Source organism: Sarcophilus harrisii, chromosome X (assembly GCF_902635505.1).
Source record: "Sarcophilus harrisii chromosome X, mSarHar1.11, whole genome shotgun sequence".
NCBI classification, from domain to species: Eukaryota; Metazoa; Chordata; class Mammalia; order Dasyuromorphia; family Dasyuridae; genus Sarcophilus; species Sarcophilus harrisii.
The window spans coordinates 9513582-9539126 of NC_045432.1; the positions used below are offsets into that span (position 1 = coordinate 9513582).

Sequence of the window (25545 nt, forward strand, 5' to 3'; positions counted from 1 at the left end):
ATTGGCTCTGAAAAGTGAGTGCCCTTCCTCCCCAAGTGACCCCAGTGAGAGGGGGGAGGCTGGGATGCTAAGGCAGGGAAGGAAGCCACATGATGGGAGAAGCAGCTGAAGAAACTAGGGCCATTTATCCCAGAGGAGAGTGGGGAGACAGGTATGAGAGCTATTTCAAAGGGGACTTTCATTTAGAAGAGAAAGAAGTAGAAGCAATGGGGGAGGAAGGGGGTGGAGAGAGAACTGGCAGAGGAAGGTTTTAACTCTAGAAATTGTTGAGTAAGTAGGGCTCTCCAAAAGTAGATTCTTGAACTAGGAAGGAGCTCTTCCTTCCTAGAGATATTCAAGTAGAAATCATATGGCTGCTTGTTGAGGATATTCTAAGAGGTGATCCTTGATCAGTTACAAGTTGATCTCAATTTCCCATCTCCCCTAAGGGCTCTCAGTCTTCCTGAGAAGTCAGGGGCTGGGGACAACCTGTGTGGAGATTGAAGCAGAGAGATAACAGGTGCAAGAGTGATAATACCAGGTGGCAAACTACATACAAAAATGAGTTGTTTGTGTGGTCCCACGTGTGCAGTATATCTGCCCTTTTTGTCCTAGTCTGCAGACTGTGGCTTTCCCCCCCAGACCCATGTAATTCCTTCTAGTGTTTTCATGACCCAGTAGAACTTGAGTCTGTGACTCCACAGAATTCCCCACTCTCAATTCCACGATCCCTTGAATTGCCTGGCTCTGTGATCTTGGCAAAGGAGACCTGTCCTGACTTTGGCACATACTGGCTGTGTGATCTTAGATTAGACATTTTCCCCTTGAAACTTCAGGGGCTCTATCTATTTAGATGACCTCCTAGGACCCCTCCCAGCTCTGATACTCTGTGATCTACTTCTCTTATCAATGTGCAAAGGATTGACCTTTTTACGTGTTTGTTTTGTTTTGTTTTGTTTTGTTTTTACCAGCTAGCTCCAGGCAAGTACCTATTTATAAGTGTACCTGCTATGCTGTGTACATGAAGATGATGCTGTTGACCCGCCATCAGTGGGGCATACACACACTTTGGGTTCCAGAGCCTGAGCCATTCACAGTCCGCCCCCTCCACCCCCCCACCCCCCGTCTGTACCTCCCCCCTCCAAGCAACCTTGCTTTATAGCTTTGCCCTATACACAGTGCTAGCCCCATAAGTGCTCTAGGCGGCAAGCAGGCAGATAAGTAGGTATAGCTAGGTAGTGTCAAGATCAGCCTTGCCACACAGGAAAGAATCGATGTCCTCGGTCATTGGGACTATGCTTGGTATCCAGCGATAGGCCTAGGTTCTAGTGCTGGATTCTACATTTACTGCTGGGGCAAATGACTTCTCTGTAAAAATAGCACACGTTTCTCTAACGCTTTGTAGTTTGTAGAACACCATACAAGTATGATTTGATCCTCATTTGATCCGCACAACAACCCTGGGAAGGAGGTACTCTTATCATCTCCATTTTATAGATGAGGAAACCGAGGCAGGCAGAGGCAAAATGACACCTAGCTAGTAAGTATCTGGGGCTCATTTGAACCTGGGTCTTCCTGACAATAGGCCCAGCATTCTGTGGATAATGCCATAATTCCCTTAGTAGGAGAAATACCTCATAGACCTAAAAGCTTTAAGAGAAATGGAAGATGTGATTCTATAAGCACCCCCCCCACCCTCACATTAAGGGACTTGCCCAAAGACACATGGATGGTAAGTTATTGAACACGGCCTTGAACCCAGGCCTTGTCACTCCAGCTCCACCACTCTTTCCCTGGTATCCCATGGCTTCTTGGTGATGTGCATGCTTAAGCCTAGGGACTCAGTTCATTGCTGGGGACTCTATTTTACCTCAGATGAACCGGCTTAGATGAGACAAAGTTTGTTTCTCAGCCTCATTAGCCCAATCCTCCATCCCATTGGGCCAATGAGGCCAGACCACTCAAAATGCTTCCCAGCTTTGTAAAATAAACCAGTGGTAGAAGGTTCCCTGTGTGTCCGCAGTATGTGATCACCCCCCTCTCCTCCAACAGAAAACCCTCTCTTCCTTTGCCTCTAGGACCTGATTCGGAGAGATATCCTTTACTACAAGGGCCGCATAGACATGGATAAGTATGAGGTGGTCGACATTGAAGACGGGCGCGATGATGACTTCAATGTCAGTATGAAAAATGCCTTCAAGCTGCATAACAAGGAGACCGAGGAGGTGCATTTATTCTTTGCCAAGAAACTGGAGGAGAAGCTTCGCTGGCTCCGGGCTTTCAGAGAAGAGAGAAAGATGGTACAAGAAGATGAAAAAATAGGTAAGAAACCCAAGAGACTCACCTGGAATAGAGCTGTGATTAGCAAGGGTGGGATAAGCCACGGGACCTGGGCTTAGCACATCTGATGCCTATTTTCCCAGTGAGGGAATATTCTCCTGCAAGTTGTACATGGGGGGAAAAAAAGAGTACATGACCGGTAACGAAGTATGAGTCAGCCGAAACCTTGCGTGGATTCTTCTTCTTGATACAAGCTGGATGGTTTTGGGTAACTTACTTCATTTCTCTGAGCCTCAGTTTCTTCATTTGTTAAATAATCAATAATACTTGCACTTCACCAGCTTTGTGAGAAAAGTCCTTTAGAAACCTAAAAGCAATAGAAATAATCCTGGCTTTAGCTTTGTGGAGAAGTCTTCTCAAACTTAGTGGTTTATTATTCGCCAATGATGATGAAGACTGGGCCTCTTTCCAGTTCAAATATCACTTTGCTAGGAAGCTTCACCTGATCCCCCAATCTCCATTGCCCACGCCCTCCATTTTTAACTACTGTATCTAACTTTGTAATATTTATTATGTATATATTTAGATGTAAGATGTGCAGAACGGTCTCTATGCATATACATATACACAAACACAGATATATATACATAGATAGATAGATATGGAAGAGCTGCCTGATGTGACGGATGGAGTAGTAGCTTCTGAGCCAGAAATTCCTGGTTTCAAATCCTACCTCAGATGGTATGTGTTGGCTGTGTGACTTAGGCAGATAACCTCTCTGGGTCCCAGACAGCATCCTAGACTATAAGTTGCAAAACAGGTCCCAGTCTCCATTGATAGAAGTTCCCAGTACCAAATCTCAAGTACAGTCCCATCCCCTGTACTTCAGAAGGTTCAGGTTTTTAGCCCTGCTTGAGTCATTTGTGGTTTGGACATCTCAGTGCCTGGTACTGTGGCAGTTGTGGTGGCAATGGCTCACATAACATGATCTGCATTCTCTCCTTTACTGTCCCACCTTTAGGCATAGGTGATTGTGGGAACCGTTAGAAGATACCAAATTACTACTATTTTCCATGCTTTAAATAGTGCTTTGAATCTCGTTCTCTCTTCACACAGCTGGAGGGGAACCTCTTAAAAACAGCCAATTATAGGATTTGTAACGTCACAATGGCTGCCACACAAAACCCTGATCCTCTAGTTGCAGGCTGGATCGATTAATGTAGCAATTATCGATTAGTTTTTATTCAGTGACTGCCAGGAAGTGGTGTAGTCCTAGATACTATAGCCAGAGAAATATTTGGACCCAATCCCAAAACCTCTGGCTGCTTATAGTCTACCCCAGACCTTCCCTAGTGGACTCCATCCTTTACCTGCCCCTTCCCAAGACAGCAAGCAATCTGATATAGCTTAAATATGTATAATCCTTTTCCATATTTGTCATTTTGTACAAGAAAAATCAGACCAAAAGGAGAAAGGAAAAAAACCATAAGAAAGAAAAAAACAAATAAAAAGGTGCAAATACTATGCTTTGATCTCCACTCGGCCTCCATAGTTCTCTCTCTAAATGTGACTGGCATTTTCCATCCCAAGACTATTGGAATCAAGGCTTCCATTTTTGTGGCTGAATTGCTGTGCTGGCCTCAACCCCATCCCTGACATCAAAAGGAAAGTGGGTCACTCTTGGGCAAAAGCTTGGCACTGCTTGGGGAGAGGAAGGAGCTGTGTCTAGAGGTTTAGGATCCTTGGCTCCCTGCTCTGTTGCCAATGGCTCAGGGCAACTGTCTCACCACAGGCAACTTGTGCGTTTCCTCTGTTGCAGGCTTTGAAATTTCCGAGAACCAGAAGAGGCAGGCGGCCATGACTGTCAGGAAAGTCAGTAAGCAAAAAGGTAAGACCCTCCTTTGGTCCGGGCTTGAAAGATGGGTCAGCAGCAGGTCTAGAGGCTTCCTGCCTGGTCTGTATTGAGAGAGGCCAGCCATTTGGTGTGTGCTCTTGTAATAGAGGTTTAAAAAGAAAGGGAATAAAACAATTAAAACCAAACCCAGTACGTTGACTGAATCTGAGAGTTTATGCACCAGTGCATATCAGTAGTCCCCCACCTCTGCAAAGAAGGAGCTACACACTCTCAGGTCCTCCCCAAGGCTGGGTTTATGTTGCTTGTCGTCTTTCCGTTTTTATTGTTGTAAATAAGATTCCATTACGTTCTTGGACCCACTTTGTTTAGCCAGTTCCCAAATGATGGGCATCTACTTTTATTCCTGTTCTTTGATATTACAAAAAAAGAAAAATATTAAAGGGAATATTCTGGTGTATGTGAGGCCTTTCTTTTCTATTGTTAGCTTCTGTGGGGTATATGAGGCCTAGCAATGTGATCTTTGGAGCAAAGAGTATGGACAGATCAAAGAAAGAAAAAAAAAGAAACACCCTTTTGAACTCATTCAACCTGGGACTCAACTTACCCATTTGCTCAACCTGTTAAACAGGCAAATGGGGACATAGCTTGGCACAGTGTCTGATACATTTTAGACACCTTGATAATCATGTTTATTGATTGATTAAACCAACATTACTCCAGCTAGGGCAAGAGGAAAGACACCCTCCTTTCTGTCCCCAGCTGGACCATTGAGATCCACTGTCACTTTCCCAAGATCACGTGACTTCCAACTTCATCAGCCAACACTACTTTCCTTTCCTCAAGTGCTCATCTGATTTCCCTTTCTTGGCAAGCTTGCTATTAAAAAAAAAAAAAAATGCTCTGATTCCAGGAACTGGGATGCCAACAACCATGGAAAAAAGCCCTGAATTATTCCCAAACCCTGTTCATTGAGGGGACTAAATGCCTACGGATAGCCAAATTTTGCTTAAACTGTTGTATTTACTGTTTATCCTGAGCATTTTCGTCTCCCTACCAACTCCTTTGGCAGAGCCATCAGTTCCTCCCATGTCCTCTCCAATACTGGGAGGCTTGACTAAATGGCGATATGAGCACCGGACCTGGCGGCAGAAAACCTGAGCTCAGATCCAAGCTTTGTCAGTAGCCTTGTCACTGTTCTGGACAAGTCACTGCTCTGCTCTTAACCCTTCATCTGTAAAATAAGCATTAATAATATAGTACCCTCTTTGAGTTGCTCCCCTGCTCCCCGACTCACACCCTCTCTCACACATACACAGTGCCAGTGGAAAGTAGACATGTTGGTAGTGAAGCATACATGCAGGGAGTACATATGACCGAGACAGCTCACGTCTCTGGGATTTTGGAGTGGTGATGTCCTTACACAAAATATTCTCACTCTGCTGCCTCCTAGGTTCGGTGTCTCCTGGGTAGTTTGCTTATATGAGCCCTCTGGGTCCCCTGCTTTCCGCAGCTCTACTCCCAAATGCCCACAGTAATTCTCTCGAATCTATAGCTTGTTCTCTTCTCTGCTTCCAAGGGTCCCACTCCTCGTAATCATTTCCATTGGCTTGCCACATCCAGCGAGGGAGAGGAAAAGAAATTCCCTCCCCCCAATACAGTGTGGTATAGACACAGGAGTTACACTCCCCAAAGACGTTTTCTGCCTTAACTGTGCCCTGATTACTCAAGGGTGGCAAACTTGCTTTTTAGTGACCTGCCAGTGGCATGGCTAAGCTTTAGCCAGATATTGGCAATCTACCCCTTCAGTTTTCATCAGGTAACCTTCTTTATACTTTGTAAAGGAGTATCAGTGAGTAGGTGATGCCTTTGTACCTGCCCCATTCTGTGATTGCATCTACAGTGGGAGTGGGGAGATCGTCAAGCATCAAGTTCCCTATCCTTCCCGCTGTAATAATACCTAGAACATGTGGTGTAATGGACATTAAGTCAAGAAGACCCTGGGTTCAAGTTCACCTGTGGACCATCCTGGTTGTATGATGTGGGCCAAGTCATTTACCCAAGAAGGGGACCTCTTGGTACCTTGGACAGCTCTCAAGACTCGAAATTGTAGAGTCGCCACCAATCTGCATTGGAACAAGGAGTTTTCTTGCTATGAGTTTCTTAGATCGATGAAACATCACTACCTTCTCCCACCTCCCCCCCATATACATGCATAATACACATATGTAACATGTATATGTCATACCTCCTTGGTGATTGTGAAGAAAATGCTGTGATTATCAGGAACTTGAGAAATGCAGTCAGTTACCATTTGTGAAACACCTACTATAAACCCAGCTAAGAGCTGGGGATACAAGAAAAAAAAGCAAAAAGCAGGCACTGCCCTCAAGGATCTCACAGTCTGATGGAGGCTGGTATTGTCCAGTGCCCTTGAATTTAAAGGGAAAGTCTTTTGCTTTGAAATCCTTGGTCCTAACAGTATTGTCCCTAACCAAGGAAAGAAATGCTTTCAGGCAATTTCGTGAAAATTGGTTAGGCATCTACTGTGCTCACTATGCTGGGTGCTTGGGAGGAGATGGGAATGCTGAGGGGACAGCCAAGGTTTTTAGATCAGACCCCCATTCCCACAAAAGTATCTGGGGCAGTTTTGGGATAAAGACAAGAGAATAAACTGCTATTGTACTAGTTGGCACAAGGTCTGTGTTTGAGCCATGCTTCTTGATTGTGCCGGGGTCCTTTATACCAGTGCAGCCCAAGTTCTGGCAGCTTCTGTCAGGTTAGAATTGCATCATGGATGCTCCTAGGGACAGACGGCTTCCCAAGGCCAGCCTAAATAGGCCTGGATGAGGAGAAGTAGCCAGTATAGAAGTCAGCACCTGTGTGGCAGCATTTGGAATGCTCAGAGACCTTGGGATCAAACCTTGAATCTATCACATCTTGGCTGTGTGACCTCAGATAAAGGCCTTACCCTCTCTGAGCCCAAGCTAACTTATGTGTAAAATGAAGATGGAGTCTGATCCGACTCTAGCAGCCATTGTGTCTGTCACTGTGAGTGACTCCACCCCTCCCTGTTCATCAGGCATGATAAACTACTCTTCCCTGTGATACCTTGGACAGATCCCTTGCATTCCCTGGAGAGAAATGGATTCCAGGATCTAACAGGCGTTCTCTGTATCACGTCCAGCTTTGACTTGCTGTGATGCTTTCCCTGACACAATCTGGCCTGAAACTGCCCCTAGAATTACTGACCTCTTAATCTCTGGGGCCAGAGCCCCAGTACTTACCTTTCTTGACCTCTGTGCAGCAGCTGACATTGTTGGCCACTCTCTCTCCTCCTGGATATTGTCTTCTCTCAGGGTTGTCATGTCACTGTACACTCTTGGATCTTTTCCCATTTGTCTGGTCCCTCCTTACTTTCATTTGGGGAATCCCTGTCTCTGTCTCCTCTCCCAAACTCTCTCCTCTTTTCTCTCCTGAATTCTCTCCTCTTCTCCCCTCCCTTTCCCTTTCCCTTTCTCTCTTCCTCTTCCTTCTCTCCCCCCCCCCACACTCCCTCTCTCTCTCCTTCTCCCTCTCCCTGTCCCCTTCCGTCTCTCTATCCCTCTCCCCTTCCCTCTCTCTCTCTCTGTTTCTCACCTCTATCTAAATAACTGATCTGTATATCCAACCCTAATCTCTGAGCTCCAGTCCTGAGTCACCCACTGTATTGGACGTTTCCAATTGGAATTCCATAGACATTTCAGACTCAACATGTCCAAAATAGAAGTTGTTCTCTCTCCCAAAAAAACCATCCCCCCCCCCTTTTTTTTTTTTTAACTTTCTCTGTTTCCATCAAGGGCACCACCAGCATTTTAGCATTTTAATTCAGCATTTTAATCACTCAAGATTCATGAGCCCAAAGTCATCCTTGAATCTTGAAACCCCCTCACCCAGTGATATCCATTAAGTTGACATGTCATGTCAATTCTACCTTGAAACATTTCTCATATCTGAACCCTCATTTACAAAGCTACCACTGTTGAGCTTACAGGCTTTCACGCCCTTTTGCCTAGAGCATTACAACAGCCTCCTAATTGGGCTTCCTATCTCATGTCTCCTCCAGCCCATCTCACACACTTCTGCCAAAATGATACTCTCAGAGCACCTAATTTTAGCTGAGTCATTTCCCTGCTTAAAATACTCAGTTTCTCCTTATTGTCCCCTTAGAATCTCTTATTTTCTTCAAAGCTCATATATGAGGACAGTATCCATTTAAAAAAAAAAAAAAAGAAAAGTAGATCAAAGAACCTGACCCGAAAAGCAAGTAACAAAAAAAAAAAAAAAAAAAAAAAAAAAAAGAAAAAGAAATTGTCCAGTGTTTGATAAATGTGGAATACAAAGTACCCCTACAAAGGGTCCCTTTTTTAAAAAGAACCGTTGGGAAAACTAGAAAGCAATTTGGCAAAAATTAGACTTAGATCAGCATTTGTACCATATACCACAATGAACTCAAAATGGATATGGGACCTGAATATAAAGGATATACCATAAAAAAAAATAGAAAAGAACAAAATCAAATACCTTTCATAACTATAGCTGGGGTTGAAGTAGGGGATGGGGAAGAATTCTTCTTTTTTTTTTTTTTAATAGCTTTTTATTGACAGAACATCTGCCTGGGTAATTTTTGCTACATTGTCCCTTGCACTCACTTCTGTTCCAACTTTTCCTCATACAGTATCATTGTTGAAGTGTATAATGATCTCCTGGTTCTGCTCATTTCATTCAGCATCAGTTCCTGTCAGTCTCTCCAGGCCTCTCTGTATTCAAATGTTGGTCATTTCTCACAGAACAATAATATTTCATAACATTCACATAGCACAATTTATTCAGCCATTCTCCAATGGATGGGCATCCCTTCAATTCCCAGTTTCTGGCCACTACAAAAAGGGCCGCCACAAACATTTTGGCACATGCAGGTGATGGGGGAGAATTCTTAGCTGAACAAGGGACAGAGATACACATAAAAGATTAATAGACTTTTGTGGCTACATAAAATTGAAAAGCTTTTGCATGAATAAAATCAATAAAGACAGATTAAGCAGAGAAGTGGTTTAATGGAGGAAATGCTTTGTAGTAATCATATCTGATTAAAGTCTGATATCCTTAATATGCAGGGAATTGACACAGACAAAAACACCAAAAGCCATTTCCTAGAAGATAAAAGAGTTGAAGGATATGAATAATTTTCAAAGGAAGATTTGTAAACTCTAAGTGATTCCGTGAAAATATGCACCGGATCACCCCTAGTAAAAGAAAGAAATACAAGCAACTCAGCGTCTACTTCCCAGTATGCCAATTGGTAAAGATAAACAAAAGATAGAACTAGTCACTGCTGCAGGGGCTGGATCTAGAGAGCCATAGGTACAATGATGCCCTCTTAGTGGAGATAGGAAGTAGTGTGACCATTCTGAGTTTCAGTTTTGAATGAGGAAAGAAAAGTCACTAAACTGTCCATATTCTTTGGCTTTACAATCCCACTACTGGGCACAAAGTGGAGGAAGTCAGAAACAAAGATTCAACAAAGAAACAAAGATTCAATATATAATAAACAATAGATATAAAACTATATTATATATAACTATGTATAATATATATTCAATATGTAATAAACAATATACAATAAACAAAGATTCAATATATAATAAAATACTCTGTGTGTGGTAAAACAACAGTTAGAACCTCTCGTTTGTGGAATAGCTGAAAAGCCCTGTAGCATGTGTATATAATAAAATATCATTGTGCAATCTGAAATGATGAATGGGAGGAATTCAGAAAAGCAAAGTAAGATTTACATGAACTGATGCAGAGAGAAAATAATCAGAACCAAGAAAACAATATACCAAAATGCCAATTAAAAGAGCATCAAAAGAAAGGTGAAGTCTGAGTAATGGATGAGCCATTATAATGTGTTATAGGGTATGTTATAATAGGGATTTCCTCGATGTTTAGATTGGAGCAGATGAACAATGAATTTTGGTGATTCTGTACTTTTGTAATGGACAAACCAGCTAAAGTCCTGGAGAAAAGAGTTAGTTATTAGGGCAGATGTGCTTTAGCTTAATGGTTTTTATTTGACTGTATTTTATTTTCATGTTTATCTTTTTTTCACAAGTGGGTGTGGAGGGTTCAAAAGTAGGGATGAGAAATAACTGTAATGTAAGGTATCAGTACTATATATGTGTGTGTGTGTGTGTGTGTGTGTATACATATATACATACGTGTTTGTGTGTGGCAGCTCAATGATGCTGCGGTAGATAGAGCACTGGAACTGGAGCCAGAAAAACCTGAGTTAAAATTTAGCTTCAGATACTTTCTAGCTGTGTGACCCTGGCTAAGTCACTTATCCTATATTTGTCTTAATCCACTAGAGAAGGATATCATCCATGGAGTCACAAAGAGTTGGACACACTGAAAAACAATACACGCACACACACACACACACACGCACACACACTGAGACACATCCATACTCCTAGGAGTGACACAGCTAGGAAGTGTTAAGTATCTGCAGTCAAATTTGAACTCAGTTCCTCCTGACTTCAGGGCTGGTGCTCTATGTACTGCGCCACCTAGTGGCCTCTTGTAATGTTGCATCTTAAAGAAATCTTGGTTCTCAGAACTGAGAAGGAATCACCTAATCCAACCAAGAGCAACAAGCCCCTTTACTTTACATAACGAACAGGCGATCATTTGACCTCTCCTTGGAGTATTCTTATAAGGTATAACCCACTGCCTATCAAGGTATGTTGGAATCCTTACAAAGTGCCAAGTCAGTTGCCTAATTTAGCATGGCACTTAGCAAATCCTCTAGCCACAAAGGTAGCCATTTTAAATAATTAGAATATTGAAATCCTTCGCCAAGTGATAAGTGGTCAGAGGATATGAAAAGCAGTTTTCTGGTGAAATCACAACAATTTGCAATCATAGAAAAAATGCTCCAAATCATTATTAATGAAAGAAATGCAAATTAAAGCAGCCTTGACATCTATCAGATCGTCTAAAGTGACAAGAGAGGAAAAGGGAAATGTTAGAGGGGACACTAATTCACTATTGAAATTGTGAGCTGATCCAAAAATAAAAGCAGAGCAATCTAGAATTTTGCTTAAGAAATTGTAAAGCCTCCCATTATCCTTTGACTCGGCAATACCACTATTACCTCTGTTTCCCAAGATGATTAGGGAAAGAGGAAAAGAACCTATATGTTATAAAATATTTCTAGCAGCTGTCTTTGTTGTGGCAAAGTCCTAGAAATTGAGGGGATGCCCATCAATTGGGGAATGGCTTAAAAAATCGTGGTATTTGATCACGATGAAATACTACTTATGCTATAACATGATGAGCTTGTACAAAAACATGCAAAGACTTGCATGAAATAATGAAAAGCAAAATGAGCAGAACCAAGAGAACATTGCACATAGGAACGTCAATATTGTCTTAAGAACACCTTTGAGAAATCAAGTCATTTTAACTATTATAAATAGCCAAATTAACTAACGAGACCTATGAAGGAAGATGCTATTTGCATCCAGAGAAAGAACTGATAAATAGAAGGATGTATAGAATGGATTTACATATGTAGATGTTTCTGTCTAATGGTAGTCGTCTCTAGCACAAAGTAGGGTGGGGGTAGGGAGAAAGAAAGTTATGTCATAACTTTATTATATATGTAAAAGGAAAAGCAACTTGTACATAATTGATTTGTAGTTTCAAGCCTCTTCTATTCTGTTATGAAAATGCTTTTTTTATTTCTTAAGTTCAGATTTTGAAATAATAATACATTTAAAAAAAAAAAGTCTTCCCTTACATTAAGCCTCAGTTTGCCTGTATGACTCTCGCACTCATTGCCCCTAGCTGTGGTCTTTGGCACCAAGCAGAACTAATCTAGTCCTCTCACCTCTCATCTTTCCCAGTAATTGAGCACAGCTACCAGGTCCCCTGCCAATCATTCCTTCCCATGTTTTCAATAGTCTTCATGTGGTAGGAGCCTGAGGCCATTTTCCCCATCCTGGTTGGCCTCTTGTGGCTAATTCCACATTTTTATTTCATTTTTCCAGAAATGCAGGGCCCAGTATTGAACACAGTTCTCCATATTTGGTCAGATACACAGTCAGTTGAGTAAAGCGGGATTATTGCCTCCATTGATCTGTACCTAACTGCATTAGCTTTTTCAACTGCCATATCACACCAGTGACTCATTAAGCTTGCAGTCCACTAAAATCCCCAGGTCTTTTTCAAATCAAGTGTTGTCTAGCTTTATCTCCCCCATCTCGTGCTTGTGATGTTGATTTTTCAAACTGAACCATGAGACTACATTTATTCCTGTTTAATTTCACCTGATTAGATTCAACTCTAGCATGTTAGCTCTCCCTCCCAGCTTTGAGCTGTCTACAGATCTGATCAGTCTGCCGCGCATGCCTTTAAGTCACTTGTAAAAATGTCATGGAGAACAGTCAAGGACATAGGACCCTGCACTAGAGGGACCTTACTTCAAGTTGGCATCAGACCATTAATGATTCATCTTTGGATCCAGCCATTGAGCAGTTCGGAGTCTACCCAAGTATACGTAGCCTTAAGCTCTCCTTTCTTCACAAGAAATTTTGTCAAGTCTTCTGATAAACTCTAAGCTAATGTCTACCAGCATTTTCCTGCTCTTGCCTTCTCAAAAAAGAAAATTGTGTGTCACGGGCTGTTCTTGAAGATGCTCTGCTGTCTCTTTGTGATGGTTCCTTTTCAAAATTTGTCTCCTCCTTCGCGCCACCCCCACCCCCTATAATTTTACAGAGTAGGAAACTAAGGTCCAGAGAAAGAAAATGACTTGCCCAGATCCCCCAAGATCCAGTGACACTGATCGATTGGCTGTTCCAGGAACGAGATCCTCCATCTTTTGACTCCAGGCACTCTCGGTGGTGATCCCCTATGTCTGGAATGTTCACTCTCCTGTACTGGCAGCTGACCATCCTGGCTTCCTTTAAGTTCCAATTAAAATCTCACAGGATTTCAATCACAGGATAAAATTCTACAGGAAGCAGTCCTTTGGAATTGCAGCCTCTTCCTTCTGTTCACTATTGCCGATTTGTAATGTACATAGCTTTCTTGTAAATTTGTTTGTTGTCTGTTGTCTCCCCCATTAGATTATAAGCTCCTTGAGGGCAGACGGTAACTGTCTTCTGCCTTTTTTTGTATCCCCAGCATTTAACACAGTGCCAGGCACATAGTGGGTATTTAATAAATATTTATTAATCCTAGATCTTGAGCTGGTAGGAACTTCATAAAACAATTAGTCTAACCCTCTCATTTTATAAAGAGGCAAACAAGCCTGGAGAAAAAGTGACTTGCTCAATGTTAGTTCTAGTATTTGAACCCGGACCCTCTGATTACAAGCCAAGTATTTTTATCCCTCTGCCATGATTTGTTCCTTGGCCGTCGTAACTTGGACGGATTCTCTGGAAACGAGTGTAGTCCATTATAGAGAGCCTCAGAATGAGCTGGAAGACACATTTGGCCATTTTATCAACTCACCATATGTCTTCTCTTTGCTCTGGGCCTCAGTTGTCTCACCTGAAAGTGTTTTCCCCCTCCTTAGGGGAAGGAGGGAATATGCATTTATTTAGTGTTTACTATGTGCCGGGCACTGCGCTACCCCAAGATGACAAAGATTGGAGATGAGACACTGCTGTTCACTAGCTCTGTGATCTAGGGCGAGTCACTTTCCTCGCGGCCTCACTTTACTCTTCTGTAAAAGAGGTAGGCATGCTAGATGGTCTCTCAGGTCCCTTCCCAATTCTAACATTTTATGGAGCTAAATTGAAGGCCAAAAAAGGCCACTTACACCCGAGTTCTCACTTTGAATTACATCAAGTCTCCAGTTGAGTGATTAGGACAGCATTGTGATCTTCTAAGACACTCTACTGTAGGGGGGCGGGGGAAACTATGGGTAGGGGAGGATTAAATTGACTTGCTGTTTTCCCCTCCCCCTTTTTTTCCTCTTTCTAGGTGCCAACTACTCCCGGGCTGTCCCTCCAGCTTACCCACCACCCCAGGACCCTGTGAATCAGGGACAGTACTTGGTGACGGATGGCATCACTCAGTCCCAGGTCTTCGAGTTCTCAGAGCCCAAGCGAAGCCAGTCGCCCTTCTGGCAAAACTTCAGCAGGTTAACTCCCTTTAAAAAATAGCGTCCAGTGAGAAATGTCAGATTTTAAGAATAAATAAAATTATATTTCTAGTTGGACCTTTTTTCGGAGAAGCATTGTTGCAATTAATATTTACATGCATACATACACACACACACACACACACACACACACACACTCACCCCCTGCGTATGTATATATGGAGAGAGCGAGATAGAGAGAGTGAGAGAGAGAGAAAGATGTACCGAAGGACCAAAAATGAGTTTTCCCATCTTTGGGGGAACAAGAAAACCTGTTAGTAGATAGGAAGATGTACCAATGATTTCTAACCATGTGATCCCACCTTGCCTTTTTTTCTGTTCTCTCACTCTCTTCCTTTAACTTCAAAAAACAAAAAACAAACAACAACAACAAAAAAAAAAACACCTTGCCTTTTCTTGTGTCCCCCAAATGACTTTCTGGTTACCCTGTGGTTAATTCACTGATCTGTCTTTTACAATCATGAATGTTCTTGTGTTTTGATTTTTTTAAAGACATAAATGATGATGATTTTCTTTGCTGTAGTTGGGTTTAGGGGATGGGGTTGGATAGTCTCCCCCCCTTCTCACCTTTAATTTGTCTTTTGAACCGGAAAGCGTGGGGGGCGGGGGTCAACCCCTTTCCTTCTCCCTCTGCCTCTGGCCAATATTTCTGAAGACTCACCCACCCCCCAAACAACATTTCTCCCAGCATCCTCTGTTCTCAATTGTGCTAGTCAGGATGTGCTCTATTGTGCCCTGTTGCATTCCACTAAGTATTTCTATTGCTTTTACTATTTTCTATGTGTTTGGGGGGAGGGGGGAGGGTTGTCCCACCAAAACTGGGGGAACATCAGGGTTTTCTGATCTGGGAGATGCTTCCTATCAAATTGGCTTCTGTGCATCTTTGATTCCCCTCTCTGGGCTTGCTGGGTGACCCCAGGATGTTGCAGATGGAGAAGGTACTGGGGAATGGGGTGGGGTCAGTCCTCCTTAGGGCCTTGTCTTCTTCTTTGGGCAAACTGGTTTGGTTGTAGGCTATTTTCCAGTCCTACCGAGTGCAGGATCTTTTTTCTATAAGGTTTCTAGGCTTTGCCCTCCAGGGTATGGCTATTGGATTGTGTGGCTTCAGCTCCTCCTTCAGCCTAGTTAAGAAGGCTGATGTCTGCTGTTAGACTGAGGAAAGGGTCCAGCTGTGATTTCCCCCCATTTGTGGGCTGTGGGGGGGGCAGCTCGAGGCCCTTTGAGGGGCTACCCTGGTTACCCACTGGGCAGGGACAACTAGTGACTTCTAGGCATCTAGCCTGATGCTCACTGTCCTGGGAAGGGCCTGAGATGAAAAGTTGCCACTTGAGAAAGATCAGAAACCTCTCTGGACTACGAGTAGAGGCCTTGGCCAAAGCAAATTGGTTGCCATAACCCATCTGGAGGGAGAGGAGCTGCAAAGGTACACCTCCTCCCTCTTTCCCTTCCCTCATTTTTTTTTCCTTCCCTTTTTCCTTCTCTCAGCCTGCTCTCTCCTCTCCTCTCTCCCTCTATTTTATTTCCCTTTCCTTTTCTCTGTCCCACCAATATCCCTTTCTCTTTCAGGAAGTTTCCATTTGCTAACCTAGCGAGTCTTTACTGAGTACCTGTGTGCACAAGCCTGTGCTGAGCATTCAGGAAAACCGAGGCAAATAAGATCTGGTCCGTGTCCTCGGGGAACTTCCAATCTAGTTGGTGGAGGAGGAGAGAGAACAGGAAGGGTCTTATTAGATTCTGGGGCAGAGGAAGAGGAAGTCCACAGTCTATGCTGGTCTGGGAGGTCAGGAACAGATGCCTACTTGGCTTCATTTGTAGAGTTCTTTCAGTTTGGGAGGACCCAGGTTCTCTTGCCATAGTTTCCCCACTGGGAATGCAGCAGGACATTGTAAGTCAGTAGTCAAGATGGTGGGAAGTGGGAAGACCGCACCACAAGCTGGTGTTACCAAGGCTGAGAAGGAAGTTTCCCAAGCTCCATGGTGGCTAAGAGGGAAACATGAGGTTTTGATCTGGAGTGAATCTTAATTGTCCCTCTCCCTTCTGCGTTTTACAGAGGGGGAAACTGAAGCCCAGAGAGTGCCAAAGGTCACACAATCACAATTGCTAATCAGGATTTGAACCAGGAATTAGCCTGCTACACAATAGCCAAGTTAGGGCTGGCAGAGCTTCCCTGGTTCAGCTGTTCTGTGCCTTGAAAGAGCAAGAATAGAGTATTTTTTTGGTGAAGTGGATGCTTGTCATAGCTCTGGTTCACATCCTGACGGTAGCTGAGCCTGACCAGGCCACCCACAATCAATCAGAGCCTGCCATCTTCCTTCCTGAGAGTGCCCCTGGAGAGCATAGTTTGGCAGATCCTCAGCTACTTGGTGTAGACACAACCAAGCCAGATTGGGCCAAAGCAGAAGGCTAGCCACTGAGGAAGGAGGGGGGGGGGGATTAGCGTAAAAAAGAGGGGTTGCCAGTTTTCGTATCCCCTTAAGGAGGCAGCCTTGTCCAGCCTTAAAAGCCTCAGGCCTAGCCAACAGAGCCCCCAAGGGTTGAGGGTCGAATGCAGTATCCTGGGCAGGGGATGAGGGATAGATGCCCAATTCACTCATGTGATCTGGGCAAATGGAGTCTTCCTCCAGGTAGATTGTGCACTTTGGGCCGATGCCCTCCTCACTTCCCTTGGGAAATGAGAACGAGTACCTACCGAGCAGCCTCCCCACTCAGGACCTGCCCACCTTACCGAGGCCGTCAAGGCCCCGGTTCCCACCCACATTGCCTGCTCTTCAGGCTTCTGAGTCAGGGATAATCAGCCCTGCCATCCCACTCATCGCCTCCCCTGCTGGCCAGGTGTGTCCACCTGTTGTAGCAACTCACTGACAGTATTAATTTGGCTTCTTTTTCTTTCCTTTCGCACTCTAGGGAAGGCCCCTGGGCCCATAGTGATGGAAGTGGGCCAGCCACTGAACCAAAGTGGGTTGGGCTAAGCAGCCTGGCTGCAAATGGGCTGGGCTGGACCAACTGCTGTGTAGAAAATGGTCTTCAGGAAGCTCTCTCCCCCAATTTCCCTAGTGTTGGCACATTCCTCAGCCCACTTAACTGTCAGTTCCTGCATGGCATCAGTTGATTGTAGCTTTTTCCTGAGGAGACAGGAAGAGAGAGTCCCTGAGCTAGGTCCGGTTGGCTTTTGTTTCTTTCCTTTTTTTCAGTAGGGCACTCTGGCTAGGTAGGGGGGTGGGGGAGGGAGTAGGGAGGGGGGTTGGGTGGGAGGGAAGGGGCCTATAGCCGTAACTCCAAAACACCTACCTAGGGCTCCATCTTGAAGGCACGTGTCACTGCCTCCAAGAGGAGGAGGTTGGCTGGGCCTAGGATGGAGCCTAATGGTGACATTTCTGTGCTCTCGGGTGGGCTGGGCTGGGTGGGCGACACTGTTTTGGGCCTCCCCAGCTGTGTACATCTGCCAGTTTCATTTTTCTGTTTATATCTGACTGTTTGACCCTATCCAACAAATGTCCAAATTGTGTGTAAAAACAAAAATAAAATATGTTTAACAAAAAAGAGAGAGAGAGAGAGAGAGAAGTGTTGTGAAGACACTGAGCCTTATGAAAATATTTATGGAGCTAAATAAAAAGTCAAAAGATACTTCTGGCTTTGCCTCATTTTTTTCAATCATTTCCAAAAGCAAAAGCAAAAAAATGTATGTGTCACACCGGGGTCCCATGTGTAGGGACACTTAACTCTTTTGGTTGCGGGCATGGCTGGGAGGTGGGCCAGGGGTGGGCTCCTGAGCCCCAGCTTTGGCTGGCTTCTCTTCTAGTGACACCCGAGCAGTCTCAGAACCTCACAGTGCACGCGTGTGCCCGTTGGCTACACCAGCCCTTAAGTTGGCCCTGATTTGTAGCTGCAGGATTGAGCCCAGCCTGGTCTCCTCCCCTCAGGATTGGACTAAAGGAAACCCCCTGCTGTCCTGCCCCTCTCCTCTCATGCCCCTCAATACAGATCCAGCCCTTCCTTGGGGCCTCCCCGTTCCTTCCCAGACATTCTGGGCTTCCCTCCCCCAGTTTAGCCCACGGCCCATCTACTCGGCATATTGTTCTCTGATGTCTAAGGTGGGACAAGTTGTGGTCAGCGGTCAGTGGAGGTCAAGGACCTGGGTTTTCTAACTGTGTGACCAAGGGTGTCACTTCAATTCTGAGTCTCGGTTTCTTCAACTGTAAAACCAGGGAGTTGGACTAGAAGCTATCCAGTCCAACCTCCTCATTTTACACTGGAAGAAACCAAGGCCTAGGAAAGTTTTTTGTGATATGTCCACTGTCATACCCGTAGGATCCTAGGTCTAGAGATAGAAAGGACCTCAAAGGCCAACTTGATCTTTTCCACTGAAGGAAACTTGAGACCCGGAGGACAATGATTTGTCCAGGGTTACACATCCACAGAAGACGGTGTACCATGAGGTCACCATAAGCCAACTTCCCCTACCTGCCCTATATACACACAAGATTCCTGCCCAGCTCCCTAATTCAGGCACGGGCTGAGAGCACAATTTTGAAATGAATTCTGCCAATTGGAATAATTGCATGGCTGCCTTCTAAAGTTAGACCTCCCGATACTAGGAGAGGATAAGCTTTCACATCCTTCTAGAAGAATGGGCAGTATAATGAGAACTAAGTCTTCAATCAAATGAATCCAGTTCTAATGGTAAAGAAGCTGGCCAAAGCTCGGGCATAGAATGGGACCAGGAAGCTCTTGGTCAATATGAAACTTCCTTGAGACCTATTTAGGGAAAACATTTTTAGAAATACTGAGGAAAATGAGTCTCTGGGCCTTGCCCATAGTCCTTCCCTCTTTTCATTTGTCACCAATTCATCATACCCATTAAAGGGCTTCTCTGCATTGGACGCTACTAAAGTCTGGAGATGCAAAGTTGAAGACCTTCTGGTCCTCAAGGAACTGACAGTCTATTGGAATCACTTAAGTATATTCAAATGAGCATGTATTTTCCCATCCCATAGTGAAGGCTAGATAGTACTGTCTTCCCAGGCCCCTCTGGAGCACATGGGTCATGTGAATTAACCTGAAGGATTAAATAGCTATTTGGTACAGTGTACCACTCTATCAAGTGCTGGATTTATTAAATAAAATAAAAAAACAAAATCAGGTCATTGGCCATGCATTCACAATTCTGCGACCACCACCTCTGCTAGGAGGCAAGAAGCCTGTGGCTCCATTAGTACTCCGAACTCAGCATTGAACGCTAACTGCGCCTTTGGGCTGCTGCTTCTTGCTCACAATAGGAGAGATGGTAATAAAACAAGATGGGAGCCTGCGGATCTGGACCTTTCTGAGTTTTGGAGACTAGGATACTGGAACATTTATGTGTCCCTATGTTCTAAAGGAAGTATTTAAGGGAGTTTCCCAGACAGGAAGTCATTGAGTATTAGACTAATGACAAGTGGAAGCTGAGGTCCCAGACATCCTGTCAGCTGGCCCTAAAAATAAAGGGTTATAAACAAACACAAACTTCCAAGGCCCTAAAATAGACAACAGGAGCAACTATTTCAGAATATTCCAGGCAAAAGGGTGGGGAAGGGCAGGGGATGGAAATGTCCTCAACTTCCATTATGATATACCAAAAATTGTCTTTAATCGGGGTTCAACTGCCTTAGTGTTGTCTTGCTTTACATTATTGTAGTTGTTGCATAAAAGTTCTCCTGGTTCTGCCTTCCTTGCCTTGTTCAAGTCTTCCCATTTCTTCCCAGATTTCCCTTATTTTCTTTTCCTTACAGTTCAATATTATTTCATTATTCTCACAAGGCAGTTTATTCAGTACCCTCCTCCCCAATTGATGGCATTTAATTTCTTTCCACTTCTTTGTTCCTGCAAAAAGAGCTACTATTAAGATTTTGGTATGTGGGTCCTTTATTTCTTTCTTTGATCCAGTGATCAGAAAGGGACCAGGGAGTACTAATATTATCAAAAGATCCCATGAAACTTAACAAGGTTGTGGAGTAAGTTTGGGGTGAACTGCCACTGCCCATTTTGCTTCCCCATTTGAAGCTAGTTCAGTAGTGTTATAACCAACACTCTTAGAATGAGAGAAGAATCCTTTATTCAGAGATGCTCTTGAGAAGCAGGTGCTCACAGATGAGGTATCCTGAATACAGAAGCAGAGCAAGCTTTAGAGCTTGCTTTTAGAGCAAACTAAGTATAAAGTTTGGTTCCTTACTCCTCCCTTCAAGATTAGGATTGGTGGGCTTTACGATCAGTTACAATTGGTCAGATTTACAGACATACAATTGGTTGTATTTACAATTCTCTTTATTCGTTCATTCCATACGTCCAAAGGTTTATGCTCTGTCAAACCCTGTTAGGGTTGGTTTATGCCTGGGCCCTTTTGTCAGGAACTTTGTGGTTTAGCCAGTTCCTTGACTCATACGGTGATTGGTTGGAGATATATTAACAAAATATTTCGTATACTTATTGTGTATCTAATTTATATTTTAATATATTTAACATCTACTGGTCATCCTGCCATCTAGGGGAGGGGGTGGGGGGGGGTAAGAGGTGAAAAATTGGAACAAGAGGTTTGGCAATTGTTAACGCTGTAAAGTTACCCATGTATATATCCTGTAAATAAAAGGCTATTAAATAAAAAAAAAATGTATATACCCTTGTAGTAAACAGTTACTGACTTGAATTATTAATTCTATTAAAATAAGTCACAATAAAAAAAATATATTTCACCCTACCCTTCGTCCTGTTGTGACAGTATCTATGGAAACCTAACTTCTCATACTCCTCACACTGATATACTCACAAAGAAGTCCAAGAATAAAAACTTTCAGTCCATCAATAAACATTTATTAGGCACCAACTATATGCCAAGTCCCAGGAAAACAAAAGGAAAAAACCAGTTCCTGTCCTCAAGTAGCTCACATGGAAGGAGACAACATATAAATAGTTATGTACAACACACACAAGTGATTCTGGAAGATAGTGGAATAAGGCAGGAAATTACCTGGCTCTCCCAAATTCCCCCACTAACAATTTGAAATATCTTCCCAAACTGAACTTTGAGTGGCAGAAAGAATTAAAAGTCAGGGGAAAACAGTTGTTTAGCCTAAAACAAGGCATGAGGAAAAAGTCAACTTCCTGGGATGGCGGTTCACCTGATTGAACTGCAGAAAACTGAGCAGATACTTTCACTGAATCAACAAAGCCCTGGGAGCAACTGTGTCAGGACAGTAGCCTCAGTTTCAGGAACTTGCACCCCATAAATGTTATGAAGTTTGGTCAGTTGATCAGGGGAAGATTTCAGGGCTCTAAGCATCAACTTCCCCCTCTGTCTTAACCAAAACCAGAAATTGTACTTTTCTGCAAATGTCCACAGCTGGGAAGTTGATGCTTACAGCCACAGAAAATACCACAGGGAGTAAAAATGTCTGTAGTGATTGCTGGGGGTCCTGGTCATGGCTTAGATCAGGCTCTTAGATAGAACTCAGAAAAAAAAATACGAAAAATCTGAAGTCTCAGATATCATTCCCCACACTTCAAGACTAGTTACTTCAAGACTAGACCACCAATCCCCAACTCAAACTAGTAGTTAGCAGTCAAGAAATAGATTGCCAAAAAAATGAGTAAACAAAAGAGAAAGAACCCAACCATAGATAGCTACTATGGGATAGAGAAGGTCTGTATTCAAACTCGGAAGAAGATAGTGAAGTTAAAACAATTAATTCTACTTCAAAGAAAAAAAGCACATATGTCAAAAGTCTGAAAAGAGTAAGACCTTAAAAGGGACTGTACAAATTAAATAAGAGAGGTTGGAAAAAATTAGGGAAAAAATAAAGTAATACCAAAAAAAATCAAGAAAATTATGAGAAAAAAAGTTAACTCATTGGAAAAAGAGATCCAAAAAACTTACAAAAGAAAATAACTCTTTAAAAATTAGAATTTGAAAAAGAGAAAGCTAATGACTTCCTAGACACCAAGAAATAATGAAACAAAATCAAAAGAATGTAAAAATAGAAGAGACTGTGCAAAATATCATTAGGAAAAAACTGACTTAGAAAACAAATCAAGAAAAGACAATATAAGAGTCTAGAAAATATATTTCAAGCAATCATTAAGGAAAATTGCCCTGTATTTTTAGAAGTAGAGGGGAAAATAGAAATTTAAGAAACCAGCAAATCCCTACCTAGAAGAGTAACAGTAAGTTTTGAAACTCTTGAGGTCGAGGAAAAAATACTATAAGTAACAGAAAAAAAATCAAATACTGTAGAGTTACAGTCAGGATAAAGCAAGTTTAGCAGCTTATACATTAAAAGACTAGAGGTATAGAACATTATATTCCAAAGAACAAAGGAACTGTGTTTACAACAATAATAACTTACTCCACAAAGTTGAGTTTAATCCTGCATGGGGGAAAATATTTAGTGAACTAAAGGACTTTCTGATATTTGTGAGGAAAAGATCAGAACTGAATAGAAAATTTGACCTACAAGAATCAGGAGAAACATAAGGTAAACATTAAAAACCATTCTGAAAGGGCATATATAGATAGAAGACTTAGGGTTGAGGTGAGTATGATGGGATGATTCTAAAAATTAAAATTGGGTAGGGAGAGGTGAAATAGAGCAATTATCTCACACAAATGAGGCATGAGTGGAAAAAATTGTTACAGTGAAGGCAGGAAAAGTTAGAGGGGTGATAATGCTAGAAACTTATTCTCACAGGGAATAACATGCATCTTAGTTTACAAAGTAGAGGATGAGAGAATGGGATAAGGGAGGTTCTCTTAGAAGGGTGTGATATTAAAAGTAGGGTGTGATATTAAGAAATAGAAGGGTAAAGAAAGAAGATAAGGAGTACAGATTAGCTGGGATAGGGTAAAAAGAGAGGAGAGAAGAATAAACAGTCAAAAAATAGGATGGGAGGAAATGCACAGCTAGTCATTATAATTTTGAATATGAATAGTATGAGTTTGCCTATAAAAGGGAAAAAGGAATTAAAACCAGAAACCAACAATATGTTGTTTATAATAAACACATTGAAAAATGTGAGATACATATAGAATAAGGATAAAAGACTGGAAAAGAATTTATTAGGCTTCAGCTGATGCAAAGAAAAAAAAGTAAGGGTAGTAATCATGATCTCAGACAAAGTTAAAGCTATTTAATATATATAATATATAAATATTATAATATATTTAATTAAAAGAAATAAACAGGGAAATTACAATATAATGAAACATACCATAGATAATGAAATAATATCAAAAAGGTAACATAGATAATGAAATAATAAATGAGAATAATGAAATAATGAAATAAACCTATATACAGTCAATGCTATAGCATCCAGATTTTTAAAGGAAAAAGCTAAATGAATTACAATGGAGATCACAAAACTATGGTACTAGGGGATTTTAACCTTTTCCTCTCCGAACTAGATTAATCCAACCAAAAAACATATATAAAAGAGATCAAGAAGATGAATAGAATCTTAAATAAGCAAGATATGACAATATGGAGAAAATTAAATGGGAATAGAAAAGAATATACCTTTTTTCAACTGTACATGATACTCTTACAAAAACTGATCATATGCATTTATGTGTGTATATATAATATACATATATACATATATATATTTCCCATAGTATTTTATTTTTCCAAATACATTTAAAGATAGTTTTCAACATTCATTTTTGTAAGATTTTGTATTTTAAATTTTCTTTCCTTCTTCCTTTCCCCCTCCCCAAGAGAGCAAGCAGTTTGATATAGGTTAAATATTTTATTAAATATTAAATATTATATATTATTAATTAATATCACTATATATTACTACATATTTTAATAATATTAATTTTTATATTATATATTTATAATATTAATTTTTATATTAATTTTCAATAATATTAATTTTAACAATATTATAATAGATATTAATTAATATTATATATTATATTAATATTATTATTAATATTATATATTATATTAAATATTTTATATATTAACTTTTCTTTCCTTCTTCCTTTCCCCCTCCCCAAGAGAGCAAGCAGTTTGATATAGGTTAAATATTTTATTAAATATTAAATATTATATATTATTAATTAATATTATTATATATTACTACATATTTTAATAATATTAATTTTTATATTATATATTTATAATATTAATTTTTATATTAATTTTCAATAATATTAATTTTAATAATATTATAATAGATTATTGATTAATATTATATATTATATTAATATTATATATTATATTAAATATTATATATATTAACTTTTCTTTCCTTCTTCCTTTCCCCCTCCCCAAGAGAGCAAGCAGTTTGATATAGGTTAAATATTTTATTAAATATTAAATATTATATATTATTAATTAATATCACTATATATTACTACATATTTTAATAATATTAATTTTTATATGATATATTTATAATATTAATTTTATATTAATTTCCAATAATATTAATTTTAACAATATTATAATAGATTATTAATTAATATTATATATTATATTAATATTATTATTAATATTATATATTATATTAAATATTTTATATATTAACTTTTCTTTCCTTCTTCCTTTCCCCCTCCCCAAGAGAGCAAGCAGTTTGATATAGGTTAAATATGTGTGATTTTATTAAATAAATTTCCATATTTGTCATGTTGTGCAAGAAAAATCAGACCAAAAGGGAAAAAAATCATGAAAAACAAACAAAAGCTGAAAATACCATGCTTAGATCCACATCAGTCTCCATAGTTCTCTCTGGATGCAGATGGCATTTTCCATCCCAACTCTATTGGAACTGCCTTGAATCACTGCATTGTTGAGAAGAGCCAAGCCCATTACAGTTGATCATCACATAATCTTGCTGTTACCATATACAAAATTCTCTTGTATTTTCTCACTTCATTCAGCATCATGTAAGTCTTTCCAGGCTTTTCTGAAATCAGTCTGTTGGTCATTTCTTACAGAACAATAATATTCCATTGCATTCACATACCATAACTTATTCAGCCATTCCCCAATAGATGGGCATTCAATAAATTTCCAGTTCGTTGCCACTACAAAAAGGGCTGCTACAAATATTTTTGCACATGTGGGTCCTTTTCCCTCTTTTATGATCTCTTTGGGATACAGGCCCAATAGAGACACTGCTGGCTCAAAGAGTATGCACAGTTTTGTAGCCCTTTGTATCCCTAGAACTAGGGATAGTA

At 41.2% G+C, this 25545-nt stretch overlaps 1 protein-coding gene across 7 annotated transcripts in view; it reads left to right on the forward strand.

Annotated features, from left to right (window-relative positions):
- Positions 1–14841, forward strand: part of ARHGEF9 (Cdc42 guanine nucleotide exchange factor 9) — a 240944-nt gene extending 226103 nt beyond the window's left edge. For all 7 annotated transcript variants that reach the window (XM_031944668.1, XM_031944669.1, XM_031944670.1 and 4 more), the window contains 3 exons: positions 2058–2301; positions 4079–4147; positions 14147–14841. In XM_031944668.1, the coding sequence (XP_031800528.1) occupies positions 2058–2301; positions 4079–4147; positions 14147–14328 (495 nt within the window). In that variant the 3' untranslated portion in view covers positions 14329–14841. The remainder of the gene's footprint in view (positions 1–2057; positions 2302–4078; positions 4148–14146) is intronic.
- The last annotated feature ends 10704 nt before the right edge of the window (positions 14842–25545 follow it).